The following is a 27,850-nucleotide window of genomic DNA, read 5'->3' on the forward strand; positions in this document are numbered from 1 at the left end:
GCAGTGTGCTGTAGTGTTGGAGTGTCCAACTGGGCTTTGGGAGACCTGGACTCTAGTCCCCTCTAGACTATAAAGCTGAGTGACTCTGGATCAGTCAATGATTCAGTCTAGCAGACCTCACAGGAGGACCATGTAAACCACCTTGGGTGCCTTTGCAAGTGGAACATAAGCAGCATATAAATGTAACAATTATTATTCTAGACACAAAACATATTTATGCTGGACCAACTGTGTTGATGGATGTGGATTTTTCTTCTTTTAGGGCAGTCCTTTCCGCTTTTGAAAATACTATAAAGAGACTCAGGAGATCCTGCTCAGTGGGGTCAGTGGTAGGAGGCATGCTCTTGCACACACATGGGTGTGTGCACGCACACATGCACGCCTTGCAAAGAGGGCATCCAAAAACAACGGATGGCAGTGGGGCCTTCCACAAGTAGATTCACTCCTCTTGGTGAACCTTGATCAAGATCAGGGTGATCTAGCCGTGTATGCAATGCCTTTGGACCGTGCTGGATCTCAGAGCTATTTCACACTGAATAAAAACAAATATATAGAAAGCAGGCAATGCTGCCATCATGTCAGTGGATCCAGACAACCAGCAGATGCCCCATCCCTGCCTGAAGCCTTCGCACATTCCTTTGCATGCCTGAACAAGTATACAGCGATGTATTTATCTTATCAGAGCTTTCCTGACAGAGTGTGACACGCAACATGCAATATATTTTCTGGATTGAAAAAACCCACAATGTTTGATGATGTTACAAGTGAAAATGGATGCTTTTGACACCTCTGTGGTTTAAGGAAGCATTAATTTAACTTTATATGAGTCAGGATCAAATTGACAAGGTTCATGACAATCAAGAATAAACAAAAATGCCCACATGTCACAGTGCGCTTTATTTTTTCTCACAAAATTAGCTGAATGGAATGTTTAATGGCAGCATGATTTATGGCAATTTTAAAACAAAACTATGCAATTATTTTAATTAATGATAACAGACAGGCAAACTATTTTTTTTAGTATTACATACAACATCCAAAGCACAGATATAAACTCAGATGTGTTCATTACTATGAATTTGGCAGAAGAAAAACTCAAGCACAATCCACCTTACACTGTTTATCAGAAAATTAACTCATTTACTGAGAAGAATTGGAATATTTGTGTGGCTTTCATGTCCTTGCCTCACTGCAGTTTACTTGTGCCTAAATGCCAAGCACAGAACATCTGTCTGATAGAGAGGGAAAGCTGGATGGTAGACATGCACAGAGTTCCCTGTTCCCCCATTCCTATTCCTCAGAGTTTCTTCCCCAACCTGGCAACCCCAGATGCATTGGACTACAAACCCCATCACCTCTCAGACAGCATGGCATGTGCACAAGTGCAGAGACAGAGGAAACAGACCTCTGCTGCTGATTGGGATCCTCAGTGCAGGGCCTCTGGATGCATTGCACATGGAACTGGAAAAAGAGGATTTTGGAAGGTGCAAAGAATGTTTCGATGAAACCGAAAGATGCACACAAACAAAGTTGTAATTAATTTACTTGAATAAACGTTTTGGTTTCTAAAAATGTTGACTAAATTCATTTATTTTGTCTCACTATTGAATTTGAAAGTGTTGCAATTTTACAATATTGGAGACTTTCCGTTGATGCCAACAATGGCTATTTTTCTAAGCAAACTCAAGATTATTACAGAACAGCAGCCCTGCTGGATGAGATTAAAGATCCATCTGGTCCTTCTTCCTTTTCCAACAACAGAGCAAACTGATTTCTCTGGGAAACACAAACTTGGCATGAGGGCAATAAGCTTTGCCTGTCTTCCTGGCTCTTTCTTTCCAGCATGTGGTATTCCAAAGCTGACTGGCACAAAACATGGCGGCTCCATGTACCTCTCATAAGTGACGCACATTCGCTCAATAGTGAAATAGCTCTGGAGCCCCGGACAAGGGTCACCACTGCACGTTACTTACATTTCTTACTGACCACTTGATATGGGGTGGAAGCTTGGTCTGATCCAGCAGGGCTCTTCTGATGTCCTTGAGTTCAGGGATGAGTGCAGCTACCCTGCCCGCTCTCGGATGGCAGAACAACTGCAGTTGGGCTAGTGCCACATGCGTACCCTAATCGTGGTTAATTTTAGAACTGACCCATTTGAAGTGGGCTGCAGATGCTGCACAGGGTCAAACTGAGCCAATATGGTTGGCTAGAGAAGTAAGAAGAAGTAAGAAGCAGCAGCCCAGGAACCAAGCAACTCATGTGCAAATTGCAGCTCTGCCATAAGCTTATTAGGCTTGGGAGAGTTCCCAGCAGTGCAACCTATTCAGTTCAGAAATACGTCCCATTGAAATCAGTGAGACTAATGCCCTGGTGTGTATAGGATTGCAAACTGAGTCTTTCTTCCTGAGCTATAAATGAGGCTTGCTTTGCAAACTTGCAGTAAGGGAGGAAATGGGACGGAAGTCATGAAGCATCACGCAAATGGAAAGTGTGCTGCATAAACGACTGGAGCAGCAGCATTCCTGCTTTTGTGAGTTTTCCTTCTTCAAAACCAGAGGTAGGCAACTTGTGCTCCTCCAGGTGTTCTAGCCTATAGCTCCCAGTGGCCCTCACCATTAGCTATGTTGGCTGGGACTGATGCAACCTGCAGACCTAAACTTCTGAAGGACCGCAGGCAGCTGACCATGTTCTGAACCATAACCATCTACTACAGGAAAAACAGCAAGGAGAAGGACTCTCGAGCATCATGGTGAAAAAGCCAAGGGGAAGGGCAGCTTCCAGCTTTTATATACATTCAACCTTTCTAAATATATTTACCATGAATACTAACAATATCAAAGGTCCTTACAGTTAGTGCAGCCACAATACTGTACAATTCTGCAGTAAAGAGCGGGATTGAAAGCATGCCCACTTATCATATAGTTTAAGACCTTTAGGACATAGACTATCAATAGCCTCCTAGACTTGTCTAGCATACAGCTAATTAAGATACGGAGAAGCTCAATGGACACAGACACAATAAAATATCCAGCCACAGCCTGGAATGTGACTACTCCAAATGACATCGAAAGCAGCTTTGAAACATCTTGAAATTGGGTGATAAACCAAAAATAAACTTTGTTCAAATAATCATGGTCATATATAGCAGCACAGGCATTTGCAGGTCTTTTAACATTGTATTTTGACAATGTAAACTTTCTGATAAAAAAATAAACAGCAATTTAATGATAACATTTAGTGGCCCATAATCCAGTATTTACGATAAGGAGTTTATGGTCACCATTTGAAAATCAAGGAGAATGCATGAAATGAAGGGTTTTGCGGGGGGAAGTCCATGCTTTCCACAGCAAGAGCTCAGTCCCATAAGCCTCCATGTTGAGGTGGTAGCACCAGGGCCAGCAGCAGGCTCCACTGTAAGTGAAGCAGCCTGGGTCTCAGACTGAACCTCAAAGGAGCTGTCCATAGTCCTGAACTTGGCCCCCAAAAAGATTCAGCACCACTGATGGCTCCCTTAATGTCCATACTGAAACCTGGAGCAGATACAATGTCCTACAGGTCACCTGTGCCCAAGGCCAGCGGTGGGGAAGCTGAAGCATTCTACCCCATCCTGGCTGCGTTGGATGCAGCTTCGCTCCTGCTTCAGCCACTCCAGCTAAAGCAGTTCTTTCCTGTCTAATTCAGCCTTCACAAACATGATGCCCTGCAGAGTGAGGGGGATGCTGCTGGCTGGCCATGATGGGGGGGGGGGTCATCTCAGCACATCTGGAGGGCAACAAGCTGGGGAAGGCTGTGCTAGTTCAAGCACCCAAATGAGTGCTTGTCCTCCATACTCGCCATGGACAAGTGGGCAGACACTGTGTCAGTTCCTAAATAAATCTGCCTGGAGGTTTTTCAGTAGCTAAAGAGCGAGCTGATGGAGAGGAAGCTTGTTCTGGCAGTTCAAATGCATAACTCTCCTGAGGGACATCGGACCATGTCTTCCAGAGTGTGTGTGTTACATGGTGCTACCATCCCATCCTTCTTTGCCACCCCCTTGTTACTCCTGGACAGCCTTCCAGGACGTGTTTGCACAAGAGCTGGTTCAAACATGCATGGGCAGTATTCATGGCTCATGCCACAAGCAAGACTTTCATATTCTCCAATTGCAACCCAAACACAGTTCTTTTAAGTGGAGACATTCACACACGGAACTGACTGCTTCATCCTAGCGTTAAGATGTGTTCAAGTGCACCGAGAGGGTTCTTAAGTCCTGAATATCTGAGTGATGATGCACACACATTTCAGCCAGCTTTGGTAAAGTTGCAGACATGCAACCTGATCCAAATCACTGAAAAGTGGAGTTCTTTGTGCATGGCAAGGGCACATGCTGGACTGGCATTGCTGGTATAGGCCCACGTAGTTTAACTGAGGGCACAGGAGGTGCGGTTTGTACAGAAATGAGTTATTTCCATAAATGAGATCCCCCCCACCACAACTTTTTGGGCAATCCAGTAGATGTTAGGCATCTTTAAAACCTACTCTTGTTTGTCAGGAGACTTCCTCTGAATTGCTCCTTATAAATAGGCAGATTTAACTTGTCTGAATAAACAGCTTAGCTTTAGCAAAGTTAAATATTTTATCTTAGTGAAGCTGAAACACACATTGCCCAGCAGTAAGAACAGTTGCCAAAGTTTATACTTTTATTTCTGATGTGAAACGTAACAGCTAACTTTCCAAACACTCTTGAAATGCTGGATGCAAGTGCCGTAACGAAAGAGTGGCCCTCCCAGTGCAGAGATGCATAAATGCACCGGGCTCCGTCACTGGGGAGTCCTGCTTGGCATGCGCCACTGAACTGAATGGAGGCTGAGCAACAGCAGCTTCCCTAAATTCTATCCATTTTAAAGCAGCTTTGAAAACACATGGTTGTACCCAGGCTTAGTTATACTTTCCACAGACCCACTGCAGTCAATGCAACTTGCATTAGTCCCGACAGACTTAAGCCCCATTAATTTTAATGGGTATACTGGAAGTATGAGTATGTCTGGATCCCATTCATGATATCAAACTATTCACTATGAAATTATTACATTCCCTAGAGCCATTTTTTTGCATATAATGCCACAAATTAAGATAGTTCACTTTGATCTGTTTCTGTTGTCTCTCTTTCTCTCTCACTCTCCCTCTCTCTCACACACAGATCATCTCAAGCAACATGCCTTTTGAGATAGTACTTCAGGTCCAACATTTTATCACTGACAACTATGAATTCATAAATTCAATTTCTTTACAGCCTTATAAACAGGAAAATAAAAAACAACTTGAAAAAAAAAACATTTCTAAAAAAGAAAGGCAGACAGAAATTCAGAGAAATCAAACAGGTCTACTGTATCTAACTGGGAACTTGCCCTTTTCAGATTTGTATTTCTTCTAGAAATGTACTAATCCTTTGCTTTAACAGTCATCACACTGATTCTAAACTCACTGGCTGAGATCGAACCAACCATGATTTGATATATTTGCATATGCTGGGGCTCTTTGCACTGCCCCTTCCCCTGCTCCTCTCCCCCAAGACGGCTAATCATGAAGCTTAGCAGATCCCACAGTGAAGAATCCTTTGAAATATGAAAGGCAGCTGCTGGAAGCCAAAAATTGGTAAAGTCCTGAGCATGTGCAAAGGAACTAGCTGTATACATGGAGTTCTTTCGACCCTGGCCTTGGATTTATTCTGTTGATACCAATGGTCCATCTATTACCTAGAAGTAATAGTCTACTGGCTTGAGTCCTACTTAGAGTTTGTCAAAGCGATAGGTGAGAAGAGAACTTCCCATCAGTCCTCTGACCTTAGGGCTTGAGTTCACCACAGGTAACCCAACTGAAATCACCTCTAACTTGCTCCTAAAGAATGTCAGCAGTGAAGCGCCCGTCCCGTTGCCGCACTAAGCATTGTCAGTTTCAGATCTGAGGGATGGGGCTGCCTTCACTGGGCTCACATTCTTGGGTGGGGTTACCTCCTGGCCACTGTCTCCACAAATGCCCTTTATCTCTGAACCCAATTTGCACCACAATCCAGATGGAAAGCTCAAGGCAATAGTTTCCTCCTCCACCTCCAGTCCGCCTTGCTCTGGTTTCTGCTTGCATGCTAGGAAGGACACGTGAACATGCAGCAGCAGGAGGGAGGAGGAGAAGGGCCAGGGAGCCCCAGTAATTTGGCAGCGGGCCCCTTACTGGGCTCTGGGCCTTCACAGATGCCTGACAATGCTGAGCCTTGGTGTTCCACCTATATGGTTAGGACCAATGAACAAAATATTGCACTCTCAGAAAAGCCGCCTTATTGTTTACTCTGCCTTTATCCTGTTCAAAGTGATTTTACTTCCTTCCAAGGAAGAAAGACAATAGGCACCTCAAAAAACAGGGGGCCTTCAAGTTTCTTGAAACACATTGGGCAGCTTCTTTAGCTTCCCTCCCTCCTTCCCTCCTTCCCTCCTTCCCTCCTTCCCTCCTTCCCTCCTTCCCTCCTTCCTTCCTTCCTTCCTTCCTTCCTTCCTTCCTTCCTTCCTTCCTTCCAAATATTGTCTTAAGAAATAACTGGCATGCAATACTTCTGAGGAAAATAAAGTTCCAATTAGCAGGGACAGGGTGCGGGAAGGGACAGAATAGAATTTAATTTGGCATTTGTTGTGGTACAAAAGGAAAGTCAGAGCTAATCTCCATCAGCTGATCACTCCTTCCTGCCAAATGAATCTTGTGCCTCTTAACTTTTAGATATTAAGCAACCAAAGCAAATTGCTTTTCAAGATCCCCAAGAAGAATTCAGTAAGTAAAGCAGGATCAGCTGTGAGCAAACGCTCACTCCAGCGGAGGAGTGAGCCAGGACTTCCGGGCTCCGGATGTATGAGGCAGACACAGGCACTTACGGCTTCCTGATGGTTGCATGCTAATAGTTAAGTTACTGATGAAGAATACACCAAAGCGGTAATTCCAAAATACGTAGTTTCAGGCTTTTAAAATGCTTGCTTGAGGACCCACGGATGGTCTCCTCCCAGTGATGATCAACTGGGTGCATAATAATGGCACAGTATGTCATCTAAGAAGATGCTTCTCAGGTGGTATGAAACAGTTTTTCCATCTGCTGTCACATCAGGGAATGCTCCAGATGCAGCTGTTGGGTTTGGGGATATGGGCTATTACTGGCCTCAGTCTTGTGTCTCTCTTTGTTATGAGTAAGTACCATGTGAGATTGCTACATCCCATAGCTGATAGTAGCTGGAAATGGTCTTAAAATCATTCGTGCTGCATTTTGGGATCCCTCTTCCATGGGCAGAATTGCAAGACCTCAGTGCAATGTCACACTGTGGCATGATGCCCAGTCCCTACGGAGAAACCACACAGGTCTTTATGCCCATTCTTCAATCTACTGTAATAAAATAGTCTGTTGGATGACACGTTGCTAGAAAGCTGAAGATCTTTGGAGTCTCCTTAAACTTCATTACAACAATATCATGTTGTATATGCGTACAGGTTGCAGAATTTCAGGAAAATAGCAGGTTAAATGTAAAATATCTTTAATAAATAACTCTTCTCCGGCAGTGTAGAAAATAAATGAATATTCCCTTTGGCAGTAATAGCTGATTTAATATTTAGACAGAAAGATACTTGGCTCATAAAATAATAGCATTATGCTCCAGAAAAAAACAAACATACCACATATTATTTCCTCTGCCCCCCTGCTCTTTTCAGTTTCGTTAACAAAGGCTTTCCATCAGTCCATACATTGGTTGAAGTCACTTGTGGCCCAGGTAAGCACCGAGGGTGATGCACGCGCCCACGACCGCCAGGCTCAGGATTGTTTTCAGAGGCAGCCAGGAAAAGTCAAACAAAGGCCTCATGTTGTTGCTGTACAGCTCCACAAAGGCATCCTGGGAAAATAAGCAAGGCGGGGGGGGGAGAGATGAGATTCAGAAGACAGACCTTGCATCAGATATTAACTAAGTGACTCTTTGCCATCAGCTGAACATGCAACCAGAGCGACTATGGAAGCTGAGAACAACCTATTTTGGCTGGATCGTTTCCTTCCTGCTTGGAGCAATGGGACTCCAACAGAGGAGGAAGAGAAGATTCCCCCAGGATTCTGCACAAGACCTGCTTTCTTGCCAGCCAGCCGAATCTGCTGCAAATGAAATTGCCTATTAATAAGCATTCTGGAGGACCAGGCTAGGATAAGTCTAACAGGCAGTGAGAAAAAGCAGACAATTCCCCTAAATCAGTTCTCCCAGATCTGGTTGCTTCAAGTGGCACTGGACTACAACCACCAGCATCCCCAGCTCCAGCTTCCTGGAGGATGCTGAGAACTGTAGTCCAACGCTACTTATTGGTACTAGATTTGGGAAGGCTTGCCTAAGTATTTCCTGTTACCCAATTCACTCTCCCACCTTTCTGTCACAGCACACAAAGGTCCTCTATAGCATGGAGTCAATCCTTTGTCTCTTATTCATGGTTTTGGCACTTCTTGCTTCTCCAAACCAATTTTTCTGGATTTGCCTCTGCTAAGTTATTTTGGTTACCTAACCAGCACTGTCTTCACCAAACCAGACACTTTTTTGTAGGATTGTTATTATTATTATTTTGCATGGGGGAGGATTTAGATTACTGTTTATTTCATATCCATACTACCAAATAGCCAAAGCTCTCTGGGCAGTTCATACACATTGTAAATCACAAACAAAAGCACAAGACAATAAACACATGATATAAAATCCTCAACAGATAACCACTTAACAGCTGGAATGGAATAAGACATTGTCCAGGTTCTCTCTCCCCCAGTACCTGTAGCAACTGTATTATTACTGCATTGTTCTCGCTATTAAAATGCTACACTTTGTTTAAGGTGTTTTAATGTATATGGAAGTGTTTCTTAGTGTTTTATGTGCATGTGATTCAGCTTACATGCAAATTCAGCTTCAGGATTTTCTTGGGAATGGAACTGGTCCATAACCTGGGGACTATTTGAACCTGATAAAAGCAATATATATGCCCGCTCATATGCCATATCATATACACGGGCAGAGAAAACAGCCTCGACCTGGAGCTGGAAAGACGTCAGCGTTGGTGCTGGGGAACCTTGAGAGTTTTCCATAATGGGGGAGCACCCTGAATCAGATTCAGAAACATACAGGCACCCAATGCAAATGGGCCAGCATTGGTCTTCCAGACTCTGGTTGCTGTATTTTGCAGCTCTGGGGCCCTCTTTGAGAGTAGAGTCACATGGAACATATGGCTGCCAGCTAACCAGCGTGTTACCAGAGCACAGACTACCAAAGGCAGGACATCCCTGTCCAGATAGAGGCGTAGCTGGGCCACCAGCTGAAGCTGGTAGAAGGCGCTCCGTGCCACTGAGCCCACTGGAGTCCAAGGTGACAGAGGTGGCTTGAGAAGGGCCTTCACACTAATTATGGAGCTGCCAAGACATGTGTTTTCTCTGTTCAGTTTGCATGCCAAAATACTGGACTGAAGCCAGGAACTCAGGTCACCCCCACTGGAGCTCTGGTTTAGCTTCCTGCTTTGCTCTCTTGCTGCGAAGGGAAGCTGAGAAGCTTGGCGCCTTCGTGATAAGATGCTAGGCAGAGGATGGTGGCAGTGACTGGGTGGTTTTGGTTTCACTTCATTTGAACTGCTGCCATGCTTCCCTTTCCCTTGTGAGTTAGAAGAGACATTCCAAAAGTGAGGGGTGTGACCAGCCCCATCATCAGGGGAACTTGCTGGGTAAGGGTGAGGGAGCCGAGCTTGGCGGAGTCACAGGCATGGCTGGGCACTAATCACCCCTCTGGTTCCGGATGCAGGAATTATTCTTATTGACACATTTAACAACCAACACAAGATGGCGCATCAGACTTGTCACATGGTGCCTCTCAAATCCCGTGGAGCTGGGCTTCAAAGAGACACAGTTACTTAGGGAAACCGAATTAACTCCCACAATTTCTCTTTTGCAAACAAACAAAAGCAAAAATAGGCAGAGTTATTTCCTGTTTTTTCCACCTTTTCACAAAAGGAAGGAATGAACTATTCTGGTCCCAAAGACTGTTTTTATTTTTTATTTTTAATACTTACCAGCCACAGTCTAGTATGCCCAATTCTATTTAAATCAAAATTAAGTATTTTTAACTCCACTGAAATTAATGGCTTTAAAAATACCTAACTTGGGGCTGAAGCATGGCTGCTGTCAGTAGATTCCTAAGAGTGAGTCTTGTAGATTAAAAATGTCCATGAATGATGGCATAGACCACAGAATACAAAAATGCAGGGTTTTTTTGTTTTAGCTTACAAAGAGAAGGGAATAGACAAGATAATAGAAGTTTGGAACTTGGAAAGGGACAAGTAATTTGTAAAGTCCATGAAGTAATGATAAAAACATTAAAACAATGTTGAAGAAAAGCTATTAAATCTATGCACAAGCAAAATCATTTCTAAAGAAATCCTTTACTTTACCTTCTGTTGCCAGGCTGCACCCCAGGGAAGGTCACTTTAGAAAGCGTGCCTTCTTCTTGTGCTGTGTCTGAGCAAGCCACACGCATGAGGTGATGACCAAAGAGAGGGGGCCCAGCCAAGGATATGGCTAAGCTCGGTTCATCCACACCTGCACAGCCCTACTAGAAAGCTACTGCACAGGTTGGGATTCAAATAGGCCTAACCAGACTCTGGGGTCTCTTTGGTCTAGCCCCTTCCATTCAATCACTCATCACTCACCGGCAGCTGCGGAAATGGGCTTTAGACGCACAAAATGTTGCATGTGCAATGCCTGTGAGAGGGCGAAATCTAAGATTTTCTAGCTCAGCTGCTAAAAAAGCTTGGCTGGCCCTGGGTGCTGGACACTTTCACTTGGGGAGGAATGCCTTTTGCTGCCAGATGCAGGCAGCTGAATGACTTTGGCCAGACCTGCAGTGTGCCATGAGGAATCCTATCACACTTAGCTCACCGTTGTCCATATCACCATGACGGGCAGTGGAGTTCACAGGTCAGGTATGTGAGAACTTTCGCCTCATCTCAAACACAGGCCTTTCAGGGAAACTTAGTCCCTGTTATACTTGCCCATAGATATGTGACTAAGTTTCCCTGAAAGGCCTGTGTTTGAGGTGCGACGAAAGTTCTCATGTGACTGATCTGCAACAGCTCCTAAGTCCACTGGCCATCAGCATGGTGATATGGACAATGCCCACACCTTGGCCCAAGTCAAGGTGCTGGCTTTGCCCACAAAATCCCAAATAGCTTGGACCCTGGGTATTTCCCACATGCCTTCTCCTCCTAAAACCTAAGATCACCTGAAGAGTGCCTGTTTCATGTCCCTGTGTCTTTAGAGGCCACATTGACCAGCACAAGGAATGGGCCTTCTCACAAGTCAGCGAACATTGTTGCAGAACCTCAGGTCTGGAGCCAAATCCAGGGTTTGCCAGAAGGCTTGACCTGCTTTCCCTCAACATCTCTCCTTTGATGGTTTCCCAACAATTGTTCAGCTTCCTCCCCATTCAAAAAGTTTGAAAGAGCTTGATTAAAAAGAGAAAGATGAATAGTCAAAGCAAAGCCAAGGTAATCTAAGACTGCAACTCCAATCAAAGCAATTTAATAACACACCAGAAAGAGAAGTCGTTGTAAATACTGTTGCTCACATCCAGTCCATGGCCTCTCACAATCACAGAAGTCAGTAAGAAGATGGAATTATTAGATGTCAGGATATTATTGTCTGATTGGCTTGTTCTCCAGCACAGTTAATTTCACAGCTAGTGGGAGGCACACAGGTTGTTTGTGAGAGTTGGCACAAACAAGGAGGATGGGCTGCGGTGACTTTAAGACAAAGTAAATACTCTGAATTATGATGAGGGATAAGAAACATCGGCAGAAAATACACAGTGGGAAATCCCCTTTTCTCACTGACAACAATAACATCAACATCAACCTTATGGCAGCTGTACCATATATTCTAAGTAACTGTTTTATGAGTCCTCTCTTTCCTCTTTGCTGCTTTCTCAAACATCCTGATTAGACTTATTTCCGAAGCTTGTTTGAACAGCCTGTCCCTATTTGTTTAAGTATGAAACCTGATTTAAACAAATACCCAGACTTATTTTATGCACTAAACCAACAGAGAATCAGGATGGGAGAGCAGACAGGAACCCGCAGGAAGTCCAAGAAGTCAAGTCAAATGAATGCTAATTTCTGGGTATCTCACGAACTGAGCCCTTGGGATCACAGGGCTGAAGCTGGAAAAATTTGGGGGAACAGATTACCCATCTATATCTGCAGTCTCCTGCTATCCCATGCCAGAGATGCAAGAAGGGAGATAATCAGATGCAACCAGTTGCTGATGTCCAGTTTGATGATCATGTCAAAACATCTGTGTCTTGCATATATATCACCACCTCCATGGTTCTGCCAAGCATAAAGATCTGCTTCAGAGGCCTTTCTTTAGATCCAGCAGCACAAGTCATTAGACAGGCAGGTCCAAGGGACAGGGCCTTCCTCAGTGGTGACCCCACACCTCTGGAATTCCCTTCCCAGGGCGATACAAATGGCCCAATCACTGCTGACTTAAAACACTAATATTTAAAACAGTTATTCCAATTTGCATTTGGTGCTTAGAAATCATTAGATTTGCCCCTGCATTTAATTGCAATTTCTGTGCACTTGTCTTTGTATTACTGCTAGCTTCCTTAGAGGCGCGCTGAGCTCTGAAAGGTAAGCAAAAGCATCCTTTAAAAGAAGTAAAGCAGCTTCATTCGAAGCAAGACACAATGGTCCATCTAACCCAGTGCTGCTAGTCTGATTGGTCCTGGTTCCTCAGGGCTGAAAAGACAGAGAGAGAAAGAGAGGTCTTCTCAGGTCCCCACCTGAGATCTTTACTGAAGGTGCCAGAATTTCAAACTTGGATTTTCTTCACGAGACGTGCTTTACATGAGAGCAGGAGTCCTCCCCACCACTGCGACTGATGTTGGCTTGCAATGTACATAGGACTGGTCCATAAGAGAGATGCAGCACAATCCTATGGAAGTCCAATGGCTTCAGTGCGGCTTTCTCCAAGTAAACATTGCCACCTCTCATAGGTATATGGTAAAGGAGTGATACAACGAACTGTCATCTAGCCTTCTCCAACTGGTGCTCCCTAGATGTGTTGGACTACAAATCCCACCATCCCTAGTCAGCATGGTCACTGGGTTGGACCATTCTTTTAAGGATTCTATCTACTGTTGAAGGATTATTTGGATCCTAAATAAACCCAGCTGGAAGTAAAGGTCCACTTAGATGGGGTCCATGCACTACTACTAAACCCCAAATGGACCTTTACTTCCAACTAGGCATATTTAGGAGGTGGTGCTAGTTAAGAGGGCAGAGCAGCTTTCCTAAGCTTGGCACCCTCCCAGTGTGTCGGATTTCAACCCCCATCATCCCCAGCCAGATTGCTGAGGAGGATGGGGTGCACAGTTCAATACACTTGGAGAGAGCTGGGCCAAGATCTCCGCATGCAGTTCAGCCCGTGCCATCTCCAGCTGAAAGTCCCTGGTGGTGGGGTCTGGACAGTTGCTCCCAGCTGGCCAGTTCTCCGGTGGCCCCACGGCAGCTTCATCCTCACCCCACGTCCTGCTGGGTCCTTCTACTCTGCAAAGACCCAACATTCCTGCTGGCTGATATTTATCCCGCAGGGCTGGCAGGTGGGGAAGCCAGTTTCCTTGGTGCTGCAGTCTGCAGTCAGGAGACACAGCAAGGGGAAGCTGACTTCCTCTCTCTCTCTCTCTCTCTCATTCCCTTTCTCATTTGTTCGCCTTTTATTTTCTACCTGAATTAACCAGCTGTTCAGGAAGTGATTTTATTTCCCTCATTATCACTGGTCCAACAGGATATCCTCTTCAGCCACACTGCAGCGAGTGAAGGGCTGGCGAGCCTCCCAAGGCTTGGCGGAGGAACAGCCACCCAAGGTGTTCCTCTTTCAGGCTGCCCTGATGACTCAGGAGTGAATGATGCAGATGCCAGCTTCACATGGGGCCAGGGGACATGGTGTCTGCAGCTCCCATTAATCAGGAAGAACGAGGGACGTGTGACATCACTCAAACCCTCTCTGACCACATGTGCTTGGCCTATGTGAGAAAGGCAAAACATTCTCCACCATACCCCAAGACCATAATTTCATATGGTAGAGCCCTAATTACACAGGTATCTGCTGCTCGTTTTATTGTGGTTGTATGTGTATATCTGTGTGTTTTATGCTGATTGCCTTTCGGCTGCCTTGTCTGTTTGTTTGTTTGTTTGCTAACTGACTTACTTGCCCAGAGCTGTACTTGGTGTAATTATTTCCAAGCCATTGTTCGTAAGCCTTGCGGCTAGAAAACGATGCATAACAAACTTCACTGCCCTGGTGTCTTCCAGATGTGCAAGCCCACAACTCACATCCGCCCCAGCCAGCATGGCCACAATGGTCAGAAATCCTGGGAATTGTAGCCCAACACTCCCATCTTGTCCACCGACCTCACTTTGACCAACAGCAGCTCTCAGACGTCCACTGAAGGGACCTTTCCGAGCCGGTGCTGCTGGTTTGAGAGCCTCTTAACTGAAACTGTTGAGGACTGGACCTGGGACTTCCCGCATGCAAACAACATGCTCTGCCCTGACCCACAGTGCTGCAGCTGGGAAGTAAAAATCCATCATGCAAGCAAGTCCCCATGTCTTCCTCTTGAACAGACATTGGGATCAGAGGTGATGCTGCCAGACATGGCAGAAGGAAAGCCAACTTTGCTGCTTTATTAAATCAAAATCTCATCAAAATGTCAGCCCAAAACAGCACACGCACACTGCAGCAACAATGCTGCTTTTTAAAAAGGATGTACAGTATGTGGCTTTGTGTGTTTTTAGTGCAAATATTGCACTAAATCATGTGTAAATTAGGACAGGTTTGCCCAACAATGGGCAATGGTTAGGTTATTTGAGGAATGTTTCCTCTCCAAAGAAGCCATGCCGCCCAGGTTCTGACAACACAACAAGCTGTACTTAGGTAGGTAATTAGGCAAATTGCTCCCAGCATATACTGCAGCTTAAACAAAGCACAGTGGCTCATTTAATATCCTCTATTAACAAAAAACTAGTATGAGTCACATCTGGGGTCACTTTTGACCCCAGATGAAAGTTCCTTAAGCAGAAGAAGTTTGGCATGTGAAAAGCCTTTGCCCCAGCTGGAGTTTTCCCCAGAGTGGCTTCAGTCAGCATAAGGGTAGCTCTAGGCTCTCAGCAAGTACAGTTAATTAAAGGTTTAATAGTTTCTGAAGCTATGCAAAACAAGAAAATCTGCATAACAGTGCTTGACTCATTGACTGCTTCTCTGCATAACAATAGTTTGGCCTGCTAACTTTAAAAAATCATAGCAAAACTTTCCCATAATGGATTTTAATTCTATTTATTGGAGATTTTAGCTAAGAATATTCACTTTTAACAGAGACTAAGATTATCTGTACTGAACCATCTTTTGTTCTATCGTTTTGGTTATACCCCGATATTACTATTCCTAGGGAGATTCTGAGTACTTTGGTGCCAGCTATGTTTTGATTTCTAAAAGAAAAAGAAAATGTAAAAGGCAGGAGGCTGAAATTTGGGGACTTTTCAAACAAGGCTGTTTGTGACAATGTCCTTGATAGACAAACCTGTAGGGCTACCTATGTGTGAGCTGGGGGATGTCAATGACACCATGTTGTAGAATGCAGACCAAGATATAATAATAGTGTGAACTGGGTCATTATGATGTGCTTGCAGTGACATTTCAAATTGTTGCAGTTCTATCTAATATAACACATCTTCCCTATATCCAAATGTGTTTTAAAGCTTTGGTTTTGAAATTGTAGTCTGATAGTTCATGTACTTTGGTGTGATAAAGATCAGAGAAAAGACCTCTGTTTTTGTTCTACTAGACATTGTCCAGACATTAAAGCAAGAAGATCATTTCTAGATTCTATTTTCTACTGCATTTTGACATAGTTTATCTTTAAAAGAATGAAGTGAACTAGCAGGGTGTACATTTGGGAAGTCATATATTTGCTTGATCTTGGAACTCAGACAAAAAGAATGGTACAGCCCTCCTTGGACAATGCCACTTCAGGTGGAAGGGGTGTTGTTTGGAATGCATGCAGATTCCAGCTTCAATCCCATTGATTTTAAGGGACGTTGTTTTGAAAGCATGCAGATTCTGGCTTCGGACCCATTGATTTTAATCAGCCTCTTCTAAGTAGAGTTGAGTCTAGATCCAATCCAGGATGCTTAACCGTTGAAAGTCTGATGCCACAAACATCACTCCAACCACTCACAGATTCTCCGTGACAGCCAGCACAGGTGGGGGCATTGCAGACAAAAGGGTTCACACTAACGGGCACTATCATATGGAATTATTCTTTGGCCACTCTTGCACAAGTGTTATAATATGTACACACACAAAGAGAAGGCCAACATGCTTACCTGCATTTCCCCTATCACTCTGTCCCTTTGTCTAATGCATGATGAACCATTCCTGCTGATTTTAAGGTGAAATCTCCACTTCAAATGTCACCTCAGCCATGAACCGACACACTCCTTCTGTCTCAGCCTCCCTTGTCGACAAGACAAGCCTAATTTGCTGGAATTTGTAAGGATAGCTGAGGTATTATCTGAGAACACATGAAAAGCGCTTTCTCTGTTTTCCCTCACTAGCCTTGTTTGGGAGCTATTCAGCATATTAATGAGGTGGAAGTTGCAGTTACGGGCAGGTGAGGAGGCCTGTGAGACTGAGTTACAAGAGGGAAGTCTGAGACTGCTAGAACACTTGCCATGACTAGGGAAACGAGAAATCTTTCCCTTGATTGAGAGAGGAGTGTGTGCAGCATTCCCCCCCGCCCCCGCCATCCACCCACTCCAGTCTGATGCTTGCTATGCTAGGCCTGCCTGGGAAACTTTACAGCAATTACTCTTGGCGTCTCCAACTTAATTCACTTACACACTGCTTTGCAATATCCAAAAGACAGCTCCTGTGGGGGTTCGCATTCTTTTTTTTTTTCTTCCATTCTTGGAAAGGCCACCTCTAAAAAAATGCAATTATCCATCTGACACCAGCAGAGCAGCTGCAATGGTATTATGAAATCAGCAGTTAATCATGGTTGTCTGAGGAAGAAAATCTACTTTGGTGGGATCAGTGCTAGCTCCAATGATTTAAAAGAAAACAATAAATATAGCAATGCACACACTCACAACCACACACAGATCGAAGGCACTTCTCAATTTTACAAGTGGTTCACAGAAATATAATAACTTCCAGATCAATGCTAAAGCAGCAATTTGATTTGTTTCCAGATGTGAAACCGCTGGCCAAGCGTGAGAATCTTTCCTGCATCGTTTTGAGCAAATACGAACCACTTAGACTCCTCACATGTCACAGCTGCCAGTGCCTATTACTTTCAAGCCATCATAAAAGGAGTTTATTCACAAAGCAATTTGAGAAATGGGAACTGCAAGTGGCTATTAAGCTGAATGTCCCAAAAGCAGATTGGGTGCACGGTTGCTGTCAGCAGGCAGCTGCTTCAGAAAAGGGACACATTTGTTAAACATGTTTGCTGCTTGCAGAAACCAAGCGGCTGCAACTGGAGAGACTCTTCAGAGGTCTGAGAGAGGAAAAGAGCATTAACTTTGCAAATCACCACCATGGGGACTAGTAGCATGCCTGGATAAATCATCTTTGAAATATTTATACAGAAGATACATATATTTCTGGCTGCAGACCATCTCATCCTTCAAACACGAAAGCTTTCGCACATTCAAGATCTGGACAAAGTGAGATCACATCTGGCCGGCAGCTCAAGTGGTCTGATATGGATCCTGTTCAACAAACTGGCTGAACAAACATAATGAGAAGTGCTAGCCCTATTACTCTACCAGAGGATTTATGATTGATGGATGCGGAATGAGATTTTTAAAAGACTATGACGACAACCATCAACGGAGAAGAATTCTGCAGTGGAACAGTGGATTCTTAGGAAGAATTTGCTGAAGCTGGGCTCTGAGCAAGCAAAAAACAAGGTGGAGGGAGAGATTCTGCTTCATTTGAGCAGGCTGTATTATCAGCTGCTCAGCATGAGGTCCCAGTCATGCATTTCTCAGTCTCTTGCTTCTCAGCACTGCTCCAATTCAATGCCTGCTCCTTCTCTAAATACCCAGATGCTAAATTGCCTCTTGACTTCGAAATACGTGCCTTCGATCCACCCTCACGTTCTTCCCATGACTGGCTAGGAGCTCATTTGGAACTCTAGTCCAGCTCTTCCTGGATCTTTGTGGTCGTCACCCATCATGGAGTTCACAGATCCCTCTGAGGAGCATCTTGTCCAGCACAGCCTAGATGAAAACGGGGACAAACCACAGATCCCTTCACAAGCTCCAGTCCCTCCTCTGTGACAGTTTTCACAGATGTGTGGATTTATTCTGCCACAACCTGCCCTCCCCAAATGTAAACACCAAGAAACTGCTTTTGGTAAGGCTGTGCAGCAGCCTCCTCCAATTGGGTACCCTCCCAGTGCGTTGGACTACCGTTCCACACATCCCCGAGGATAGGAGTGCACCATTTGGGGAAGGCCACTACGAGGAAGACACAATGGTCCTCCAAGAGATGATCAATGCTTCTACAGCTGCAGCAGATGCAACACGCCTTAGTGTCCATGCATCAGCCCTGCAGAGGGAGCTGAAGAACAGCAAATCTCACAATTCACATTCTTTTCCTCATTTAAATTTGCACCAATTTAAAGGCTAAGCAAATCTTCCTTGCCATGACTGCCCAGCTTCTACATTTGCACGGATTTCCTTTACATTAACTTCCCAGACTCTTGATTAACACAACTTCCCTATATTTACTTCTGAGCCTCTAAATTTGGGCAGAAAAAGAGGGGAAATGCATGCAATAGGATTAACTGAGGAGGAGCTCCAAAAAGGGGGTCTGGGGTGGAGAGGCGCCATAATTCCTTCTTCTGCGCTTGATCGAGATGCAGGGAAATGCTGATAGGAAGGAGAACGCTGACAAGTGTTAGCTCAATGCTTCAAAGTGAGAGGATTATATTCCCAAATCAGAGATACTGTACCCACCCACCCCACCCTTTTGGTGCAATTAGTTTGTTCATGTGTTTCTTTTCTTTTGCAATGCTCTTGAATATTGCAAATGGGTTCCGTCTCTGTCTCACCTGCCTGAAAAATAGTCGAAGACCCTTGCTTTAAAGAGTTAAATGGATTCTCATGATTAATATACTGTTCCTCCTTCCTGCCTCTTCCCCATCCCTGACTCCACAAAGTGGCAGAACCTGCACCTGAAGGCCAGCCATTCAGTTATTTAGCTTGTGACCTATTCTAGTTCCATCAGCGTTAAGAGGGTAAATACATTTTTAAACATCAGCCTTGCCAAGGAATGTTTGTGATGTACCCTCAACTGAGAACAAAGTTTCTCATTTGACACGTGAGCATCTCCAGTTGTGCCCACACAAACACAGTTCTGAACGAAGAACTGGCGGGGAAACAGGATCAGGCCCAGCCCTTTACCCACCTGTCCTCCTTATTTCACCTGGGTGCACTTATTTGTGAAGGACGGAATCCTAAAAAGGCAATGTTAATAATCAAGACCTTTTTCTGCCAAAGCTGCTTCTGTTTGCCCATTTGAAATGGCAGGCTTTAGGCAGAAATCTACTCCACTCAGGCTTTGTATCGATGGCAACATATAGGGGAAAACCAAAACAAAGAGTAACAGCATTAGTAATTACGTGCACATTAAAAATGAATATTTGACAATGCCATGCTTGGCATCTCTAGCCAAAAGCTAGCCCTGCTGAGTTCAATGGGTCTTGCTCCCTAGGCAGCTCGGCAACACGGCTCCCTCCACATGTGTCGGACTACAACTCCCAGCAGCCCCCAGCCATTGACGGTTCCTGAGAGGAATGGCCACAGGCCACTGGGATGCGCATCGGGAAAATCTCCTTTCTAAAGCAAAGGTGAGCCACTGGGAGGCACTCAGTACTGAGCTGGGCAAACTGTTGGGCTGATTTGACACAAGGCAGCTGCCTCTGTTGGCACGGAAATCTCTCAGCAGCACTGAAGCAAGTTCACTAGATTCCAGTTTGTTTCAAAGTGCTGGTCTTTATGGTTGAAGCCCCCTCTGGGCACCTGAAGCAGGACTCATTCCACAGCAGCCCACCTATGCACCGAAGCCACCCTCAAAGGCTCTCCCGTCCCCCTGGTGCATCACCCTCTCTAGGCAGAGACCCGACGGAGAGAACCTTCTCAGTGCTGGGCTCACTTTGTGCCATTTCCTCCATAGAATCAAAGGCATTTTTTCTCCTGGACGTTATTGTGAGCATATCTATCTATCTATCAATCTATCTCCTGGACTTTATTATGAGCATATTTTTATATTTATATTTATATTTCTTTCTCTCTCTCTCCTGGACTTTATTATGAGCATGTATTTTATCTTGGCTTTGTAAGCAGTCCTGAAGGCCCTGCTGGAGGGAAGTACGTGCATCTTTTAAAATAAAATAATGTTAAATTATTTTTAAATTTTTAAATTAAAACTTAAAATTATTTTAAAAAATAATTATAAAATAAACATTGCTACACACCTTCCAGCAAATTCACCCCATTTTGGTTTCCATCAAGTCTCCAGATACGGCCTAGTGACTGGATCATAATCATCCCCTGGCACGGGCTGCCGCCTCCTCAGCACGCAGTGCTCCCTTTCTGCAGCCCTCCTGTCCACAGAGAAGGAACTCCTCCTGCGGGGTCACTGCCAGCTGTGCAGGGCTGGACCAGGCAAAGCTGGCCTTGCTGCCAGGCACAGTGAGGCAGCATGCATGGCCAGCCCTCTGCTTCTCGCTAGCCTGCCCTCCAGGAGGATGCAAAGTTCCAGCCCGCCGACAGTGCTGTGCTGAAATCATATGCTACTAGCAGTTCAGCTGGCTTCTGTGTGCGCAGAGGGAGGGTGAGGTGTCACACTGTCCTGAATCTCAAACAGACATGCCTTGTGCCTGCCATGGGTGCAACGTGGACAGATTGTCCTCAGTGTAGCAGGGTAGGGAGACAACAACTCAAGTAATCTGAAACCCCATTGGTTCTTAGGGACGGGGATTTAATTAAAACTCATCTCTTAAACATTGTTGTGCCTCCGGAAAGCCTTTGGGGATCACATTTCATGATTTGCCCAGAAGGGAACTAATGAAGGATGATTATCTGGTCTTTCTGTTTTCCTGGTCTTTGCTGTTCTAGATGATTTTCTAGCTCCAGGTCAGGGTATAAACAGAGAAGCATCTGACTCTCTCATGCTTCATGGAAAGGGATGGCAAAAAAGGTGTGTTGGATTATTAAAGATCTGAAACAGAAAGCAATGGATCTAAAAGCCGCTGTGAAAACTGTTTGCTGGAACAGTGGTTCAAATTCTCCCCTTACAGACCACATAAGGATTATCCATGAGTCTCTTCTGGCTTGCTGTCTTTCCACTCCTCTCATCTATCAAGATTTGGCCTGTGTATTCCTTGCCATATCAAACTGACCAGATATTTTGTAAAGTTCTGTGTACAGTGATGATGCAATATAAATCAGCAATGACATCAACAGATGGAATCCCATGAGGAACCATATGCAGGCCACCAATCAAGACTTGTAATGACAGAGCACTACAAGCATGGAAATGGAAAAGTTTTGATTGGTTCTTTGAATGGTCCCCATCATTTATTTGCATCTGAATTTGTAGTCCATTGCTATGAAGGTTAAGCATATTCAAATGACTGACATGCAACTGAGTTATGAGCTCTGCCTTTGCGTCTATCAATCAGGACCATTAGAGGTCGCTCCTCTGTATTTGTTCATGAAATCTTTGGAGCTTTTCTTCCCCCTAGTATTCTAAGAATCCAGCCAAGGAGATCTTCAGTCAAGCCTCTCGCTGTCTTATAGCTTAGTGTTGCATTAACGTGTCCATGCAGTTCTCCTTCTCCTCCAATACAGTTGTCGTGAAGGAAGTCTTCACTCTGGTTTTCAGCAGGCCACAATTTCGTTTATCTGAGCAATGTCTGAAGCAATTTCAATCTTGGTAAGAAACAAATTTTGTTAGCTGCTGGTTGTATTTTCATTCTTCCTGGTCAGGTACTGAGAGCAGGCTCCACAACCACCGTTCTTCAGCCATAAGGTGATCTGGCCTTCCAATCATTCCATCTTTAGATCAATATGAAACCAGTCTTATGAAAAGGAAAGGAACTCTTTTCTCCTAATTACTTCCAGAATCTTGACCACTGGATACAGCTGAGGTAACATGCACATGGAATAATTGCAAATACCTAGTGATCCAAATCTCTCAGACTAATGTGCAGACTGAAATCTAAACTTCCATCAGACTTTTTTTTTCTTTTCAGAATGATGTGAAAGTTCTAGGTGGATCATGTGCACCAAAATATTCTATATTCTTTTGGCATCAGGCAAAAGCCTTTATTTTCCCATCATTTTAATATTTAGATGATTATAACTAGGGTTTTATTATCTCAGTTGTTGGATGCTATGCTGCTTTTTATCATATTTGTTTTTATTGTACACCATCCCAAGATGCTAGTTGTGGATGGGTTAGAAAAGCTTTTAATAAATAAATAAATAAATAAATAAATAAATAAATAAATAAAGCATTTAATTAAGTAATTTGCAAGAAACAATACAGTTAAACATGCAGTTTTCAAAACAAACATTTGAATCTAATAGTACTTAAATACATGCTTTGTTTTTTTTAAGCTGCAGATTAATGCAGAAGTCATTGGATTGTGGGTAAAAATGTGTGACAATGACACAGACCATGTGTGGGCAGATCTGCCCATTCTCAGTTTGAAGCAGGCTTCCACCCAAACTTTCTTGATTGAACTGGAACTAAGCAAAACTACAGATGTGATGAATGTGGTAGACACATGCATGGGTCCCACTACTGGGGTGGGGCGGGGAAGACTACAAGACAATTGTGTGTAAGGGAGCTGAGGGCATTGTTGGCATGTAACAGGTCCCAATTCCAGCTGTTTCTCACTCCTAGGAAGTTGTGACTACCTTGATGGATGGATAGCCTCATATACTCAGATCCATACATAGCTAGGCAGGAGCCTAACTGCACTACCGAGCGCTGCCGCCTCCCTTTCACCAGTGATGCCTTGCTAGTGCGAGAGCCCTTGAGCCACATGGCAGGGTTGGAAACTATCCCACCTGTGACTCAGCCTGGGAAGCCATTTCCTTAGAGTAACAAATACCGACAGTATTATTTAAACCAGCTATTGTGATCTTTCAGCAGGATTTCATTCTTTTGGTGAGACAAAATGATATAAGTTATCTAATTTGTCTGGCTGCTACCACAGTGAATAAAAGATTAATATGAGATACCAGATCAAAAAGCAGGTAAGGCATGAATAACAAGAATAGCAATTAAAGAAATAGATATACAGCTGAATATATCAACCTAGTGTCAGAAATGGTTGCTGTACTACATGAACGAACACAATTCACAAGATAGAGCCATCCATGAAGATCAATTCATAGGCTAAGTCTCTCTAATCTACCAACTAGTTCCTTTAAACCTGACAAAGCTTAGTCCAGTCTTTCCTAAATGTGCATGTATAATTCAGAATACTGCTAACCCACTGCACTTAAGTGCCATTGATTTCTACAGTATGCTACATGCTCTATATAAAAATAAATATCTACCTGTTTATGTATCTTAGAAAAAGACTCCTGGTATTTTGTGGGCCAAATCTTGTACCCAATAGGTCAATTAAAGTTGAAGCAAAGTATGGAAAAATACAAACTATTTCCAAAAGAGCTGTGTACCTGCATGTTTATATGAGAGAGAAAGATCCAGAGAAGATGCAAGAGACATGTTCTGTCACTGTGTAATCAAGTCAAACCTGCCCTGAAAGCAAATGCAACAATATTGAGGGGCACATCATGAGAAAGCAGGATTTAATGAAGAAGAAGAAGGAGGAGGAGGAGGAGGGAAAGATGAATGCAGAAGGAGAGGAAGATCAAATATAAGGTGGATTGATTCCATAAAAGAAGTCACAGCTTTGAGTTTTCAAGACCTTTCAAGGACAGGACATTTTGGAAGGCATTCATTCATGGTGCTGCCGTAAGTCGGAGCTTACTTGATGGTATGTAACACACATTTTTTATGCTGGTTTTTTAACCTGTTTTTACCTGCCACTTCAGCAAGGCTTCTGCATTTGCATTCCTTGAGGGATTAAGATCAGGTTCTCTACATATTTATTTCCCCAGGCTTTCTCTCTCTCTGCCTTTTAATTTTATTGTATTGTTGTAAACCACCCAGAGAGCCTCGGCAATTGAGTGGTTGTTGTTGTCATTTAGCAAAGTTGCGTCCGACCCATTGCTACCCCATGGACAACATTCCTGCAGGCCTTCCTGTCCTCCACCATCCCCCGGAGTCCACTCAAGCTCACGCCGACTGCTTCAGTGACTCCATCCAGCCACCTCATCCTCTGCCGTCCCCTTCTTCTTTTGCCATCTACTGTTCCCAGCATTAGGCTCTTCTCCAGGGAGTCCTTCCTTCTCATTAGGTGGCCAAAGTATTTGAGTTTCATCTTCAGTATCTGGCCTGCTAAAGAGCAGTCAGGGTTGATCTCCTCTAGGACTGACTGGTTTGACTTCTCCAGCACCACAATTCAAAGGCCTCAATTCTTCGGCGTTCAGCCTTCCCTATGGTCCAGCTTTCACAGCCATACATTGCAACTGGGAAAACCATAGCCTTGACTATATGCACATTCGTTGGCAGGGTGATGTCTCTGCTTTTTAGTATGCTGTCTAGATTTGCCATAGCTTTCCTCCCCAGGAGCAAGCGTCTTTTAATTTCTTGGCTGCACTCCCCGTCTGCGCTGGTCTTGGAGCCCAGGAAAATAAAATCTGTCACTACCTCCATTTCTTCCCCATCTATTTGCCAGGAAGTGATAGGACTAGATGCCATGATCTTAGTTCTCTTAATGTTGAGTTTCGAGTCAATTTTGTGCTCTTCTCTTTCACCTGCATCAAGAGGCTCTTTAGTTCCTCTTCACTTTCTGCCATTAGAGTGGTATCATCTGCATATCTGAGGTTGTTGATATTTCTCCTGGCAATCTTAATTCCAACTTGTGATTCATTTAGCCTTGCCTTTCGCATGATGTGCTCCGCATATAAGTTAAATAAGCAGGGCGACAGTATATAGCCTTGCCGTACTCCTTTCCAAATTTTGAACCAATCAGTAGTTTCATGTCCAGTTCTCACTGTTGCTTCTTGACACACATACAGGTTTCTCAAGAGACCAATAAGACGGTCTGGTACTCCCATCTCTTTAAGAACTTGCCACAATTTGTTGTGATCAACACAATCAAAAGCTTTAGCATAGTCAATGAAGCAGAAGTAGATGTTTTTATGGAACTCCCTAGCTTTCTCCATGATCCAGTGTAAGTTGGCAATTTGATCTCTAGTTCCTCTCCCTCTTCGAACCCCTGCCTGTGCTTCTGGTAATTCTCAGTCCACATACTGCTGGAGTCTAGCTTGTAGGATTTTGAGCATAACTTTGCTAGCATGTAAAATGAGTGCAATGGTGCGGTAGTTTGAACATTCTTTGGCACTGCACTTCTTTGGGATCAGAATGTAAACTGACTTTTTCCAATCCTGTGGCCACTGTTGAGTTTTCCAAGTTTGCTGGCATATTGAGTGTAGCACTTTTACTGCATCATCTTTTAGGATTTTGAATAGCTCAGCTGGAATACTGTTGCCTCCACTAGCTTTGTTGTTGCTCAGACTTCCTAAGGCCCATTTGACTTCACATTCCAGGATGTCTGGCTCAAGGTCAGCAACCACCCCATTGTGGTTATCAGGGACATTAAGATCTTTCTTGTATAGTTCTTCTGTGTAATCTTGCCACCTCTTCTTAATCTCTTCTGCCTCTGTTAGGTCCCTGCCATTTTTGTCCTTTATCATGCCCATCTTTGCATGAAACTTTCTCTTCATATCTCCAATGTTCTTGAAGAGATCTCTAGTCTTTCCTACTCTATTGTTTTCTTCCGTTTCTTTACACTGTTCATTTAAGAAGGGATTCTTATCTCTTCTAGCTATTCTCTGGAATTCTGCATTCAATTGGGTGTATCCTTCCCTTTTCCCCTTGTCTTTCACTTCCCTTCTTTCCTTAGCTATTTGTAAAGCTTCTTCAGACAGCCATTTTGCTTTCTTGCATTTCTTTTTCTTTTGGATGGTTTTAGCTGCTGCCTCTTGTACAATGTTGTGAACCTCCATCCATAGTTCTTTAGGCACTCTGTCTATCAGATCTAATTCCTTTAATCTATTAGTGACCTCTACTGTATATTCATCAGGAATATGATTTAAGTCATACCTGAGTGTCCTAGTGATTTTCCCTATTTTCTTCAATTTCAGCCTAAAGTTTGCAACAAGAAGCTCATGATCTGAGCCACAGTCAGCTCCTGGTCTTGTTTTTACTGACTGTAAAGAGCTTCTCCATCTTTGGCTGCAGAGCACATAGTCGATCTGATTTCTGTGTTGACCGTCTGGTGATGTCCATGTATAGCGACGTCTCTTGGGTTGTTGGAAAAGACTGTTTGCTATGACCATTGTTTTCTCTTGACAAAATTCTGCCAGCCTTTGCCCTGCTTCATTATGTACTCCAAGGCCAAACTTGCCTGTTATTCTGGTTATCTTTTGGCTTCTGACTTTAGCATTCCACTCCCCCATGATGATAAGGACATCATTTTTTGGTGTTATTTCAACAAGGTGTTGTCGGACTTCATAGAAGTGGTCAACTCCAGCCTCTTCAGCATCAGTGGTCAGGGCATTAACTTGGACCACTGTGATGTTAAATGGTTTGCCTTGGATTTGAACTGAGATCATTCTGTCATTTTGGAGACTGTATCCTAGTACTGCTTTTTCTACTCTTTTATTGACTATGAAGGCTACTCCATTTCTTCTGAGAGATTCTTGCCCACAGTAGTATACCTGATGATCATCTGAATTAAATTCACCCATTCCTGTCCATTTTAGTTCACTGATTCCTAAGATGTCGATGTTCAGTCTTGTCATCTCATGTTTGACCACATTCAGTTTATCTTGATTCATAGATCTTTCATTCCAGGTTCGTATGAATATTGTTCCTTACAGCATTGGACTTTCCTTTCACCACCAGATACATCCACAGCTGAGTGTCCTTTCGGCTTTGACCCAGTCGCTTCATTCTTTCTGGCGCTACTAGTACAAGCCCTCTGCTCTTCCCCAGTAGCGTATTGGACACCTTCCGACCTGAGGGGCTCATCTTCCAGCATCATATCTTTTTGCCTCTTGGTACTGTCCATGGGGTTTTCCTGGCAAAGATACTGGAGTGGGTTGCCATTTCCTTCTCCACTGGATCACGTTTTGTCAGAGCTCTCTGCTATGACCTGACCATCTTGGGTGCCACTGCATGGCATAGCTCATAGCTTCATTGCGCTACACAAGCCCCTTCACCGTGCAAGGTGGTGATCCTTGAAGGGGGATTGAGTGGTAGAGAAATGAAAAAAGAATAACAACCTCAATGCAACACTGTGATATAGTGCAATTGCAAAAATTCACAACCATTTTGTAGCATTTTATAGTGTGATAGCCCTTTCATAGCTAATTATCTTCATTTTAAATACTAATAATAAATTAAACAGTGGAAATGCTCAACATGCACCAGAGAAGAACTGGGGGATGACAACCTTCTGTGAGCACAAACTATTGTGGATAAGGAGGCTGAAGAGCACAGTAAGTACCTTATGCAGAGGTCTTCGATTTCTTATGTCAGAGTGGGAAGAAA

The 27,850-nt window shown here is 43.9% G+C and overlaps 1 protein-coding gene across 3 annotated transcripts in view; it reads right to left on the bottom strand.

Moving 5' to 3' along the window:
• Positions 1–7,593: 7,593 nt before the first annotated feature.
• Positions 7,594–27,850, bottom strand: part of BCL2 (BCL2 apoptosis regulator) — a 135,728-nt gene continuing 115,471 nt past the window's right edge. For all 3 annotated transcript variants that reach the window (XM_044426686.1, XM_044426687.1, XM_044426685.1), the window contains exon 3: positions 7,594–7,898. In XM_044426686.1, the coding sequence (XP_044282621.1) occupies positions 7,764–7,898 (135 nt within the window). In that variant the 3' untranslated portion in view covers positions 7,594–7,763. The remainder of the gene's footprint in view (positions 7,899–27,850) is intronic.

This window comes from Varanus komodoensis, unplaced genomic scaffold (assembly GCF_004798865.1).
Source record: "Varanus komodoensis strain SLA01 unplaced genomic scaffold, ASM479886v1 scaffold17, whole genome shotgun sequence".
Classification (NCBI taxonomy): Eukaryota; Metazoa; Chordata; class Lepidosauria; order Squamata; family Varanidae; genus Varanus; species Varanus komodoensis.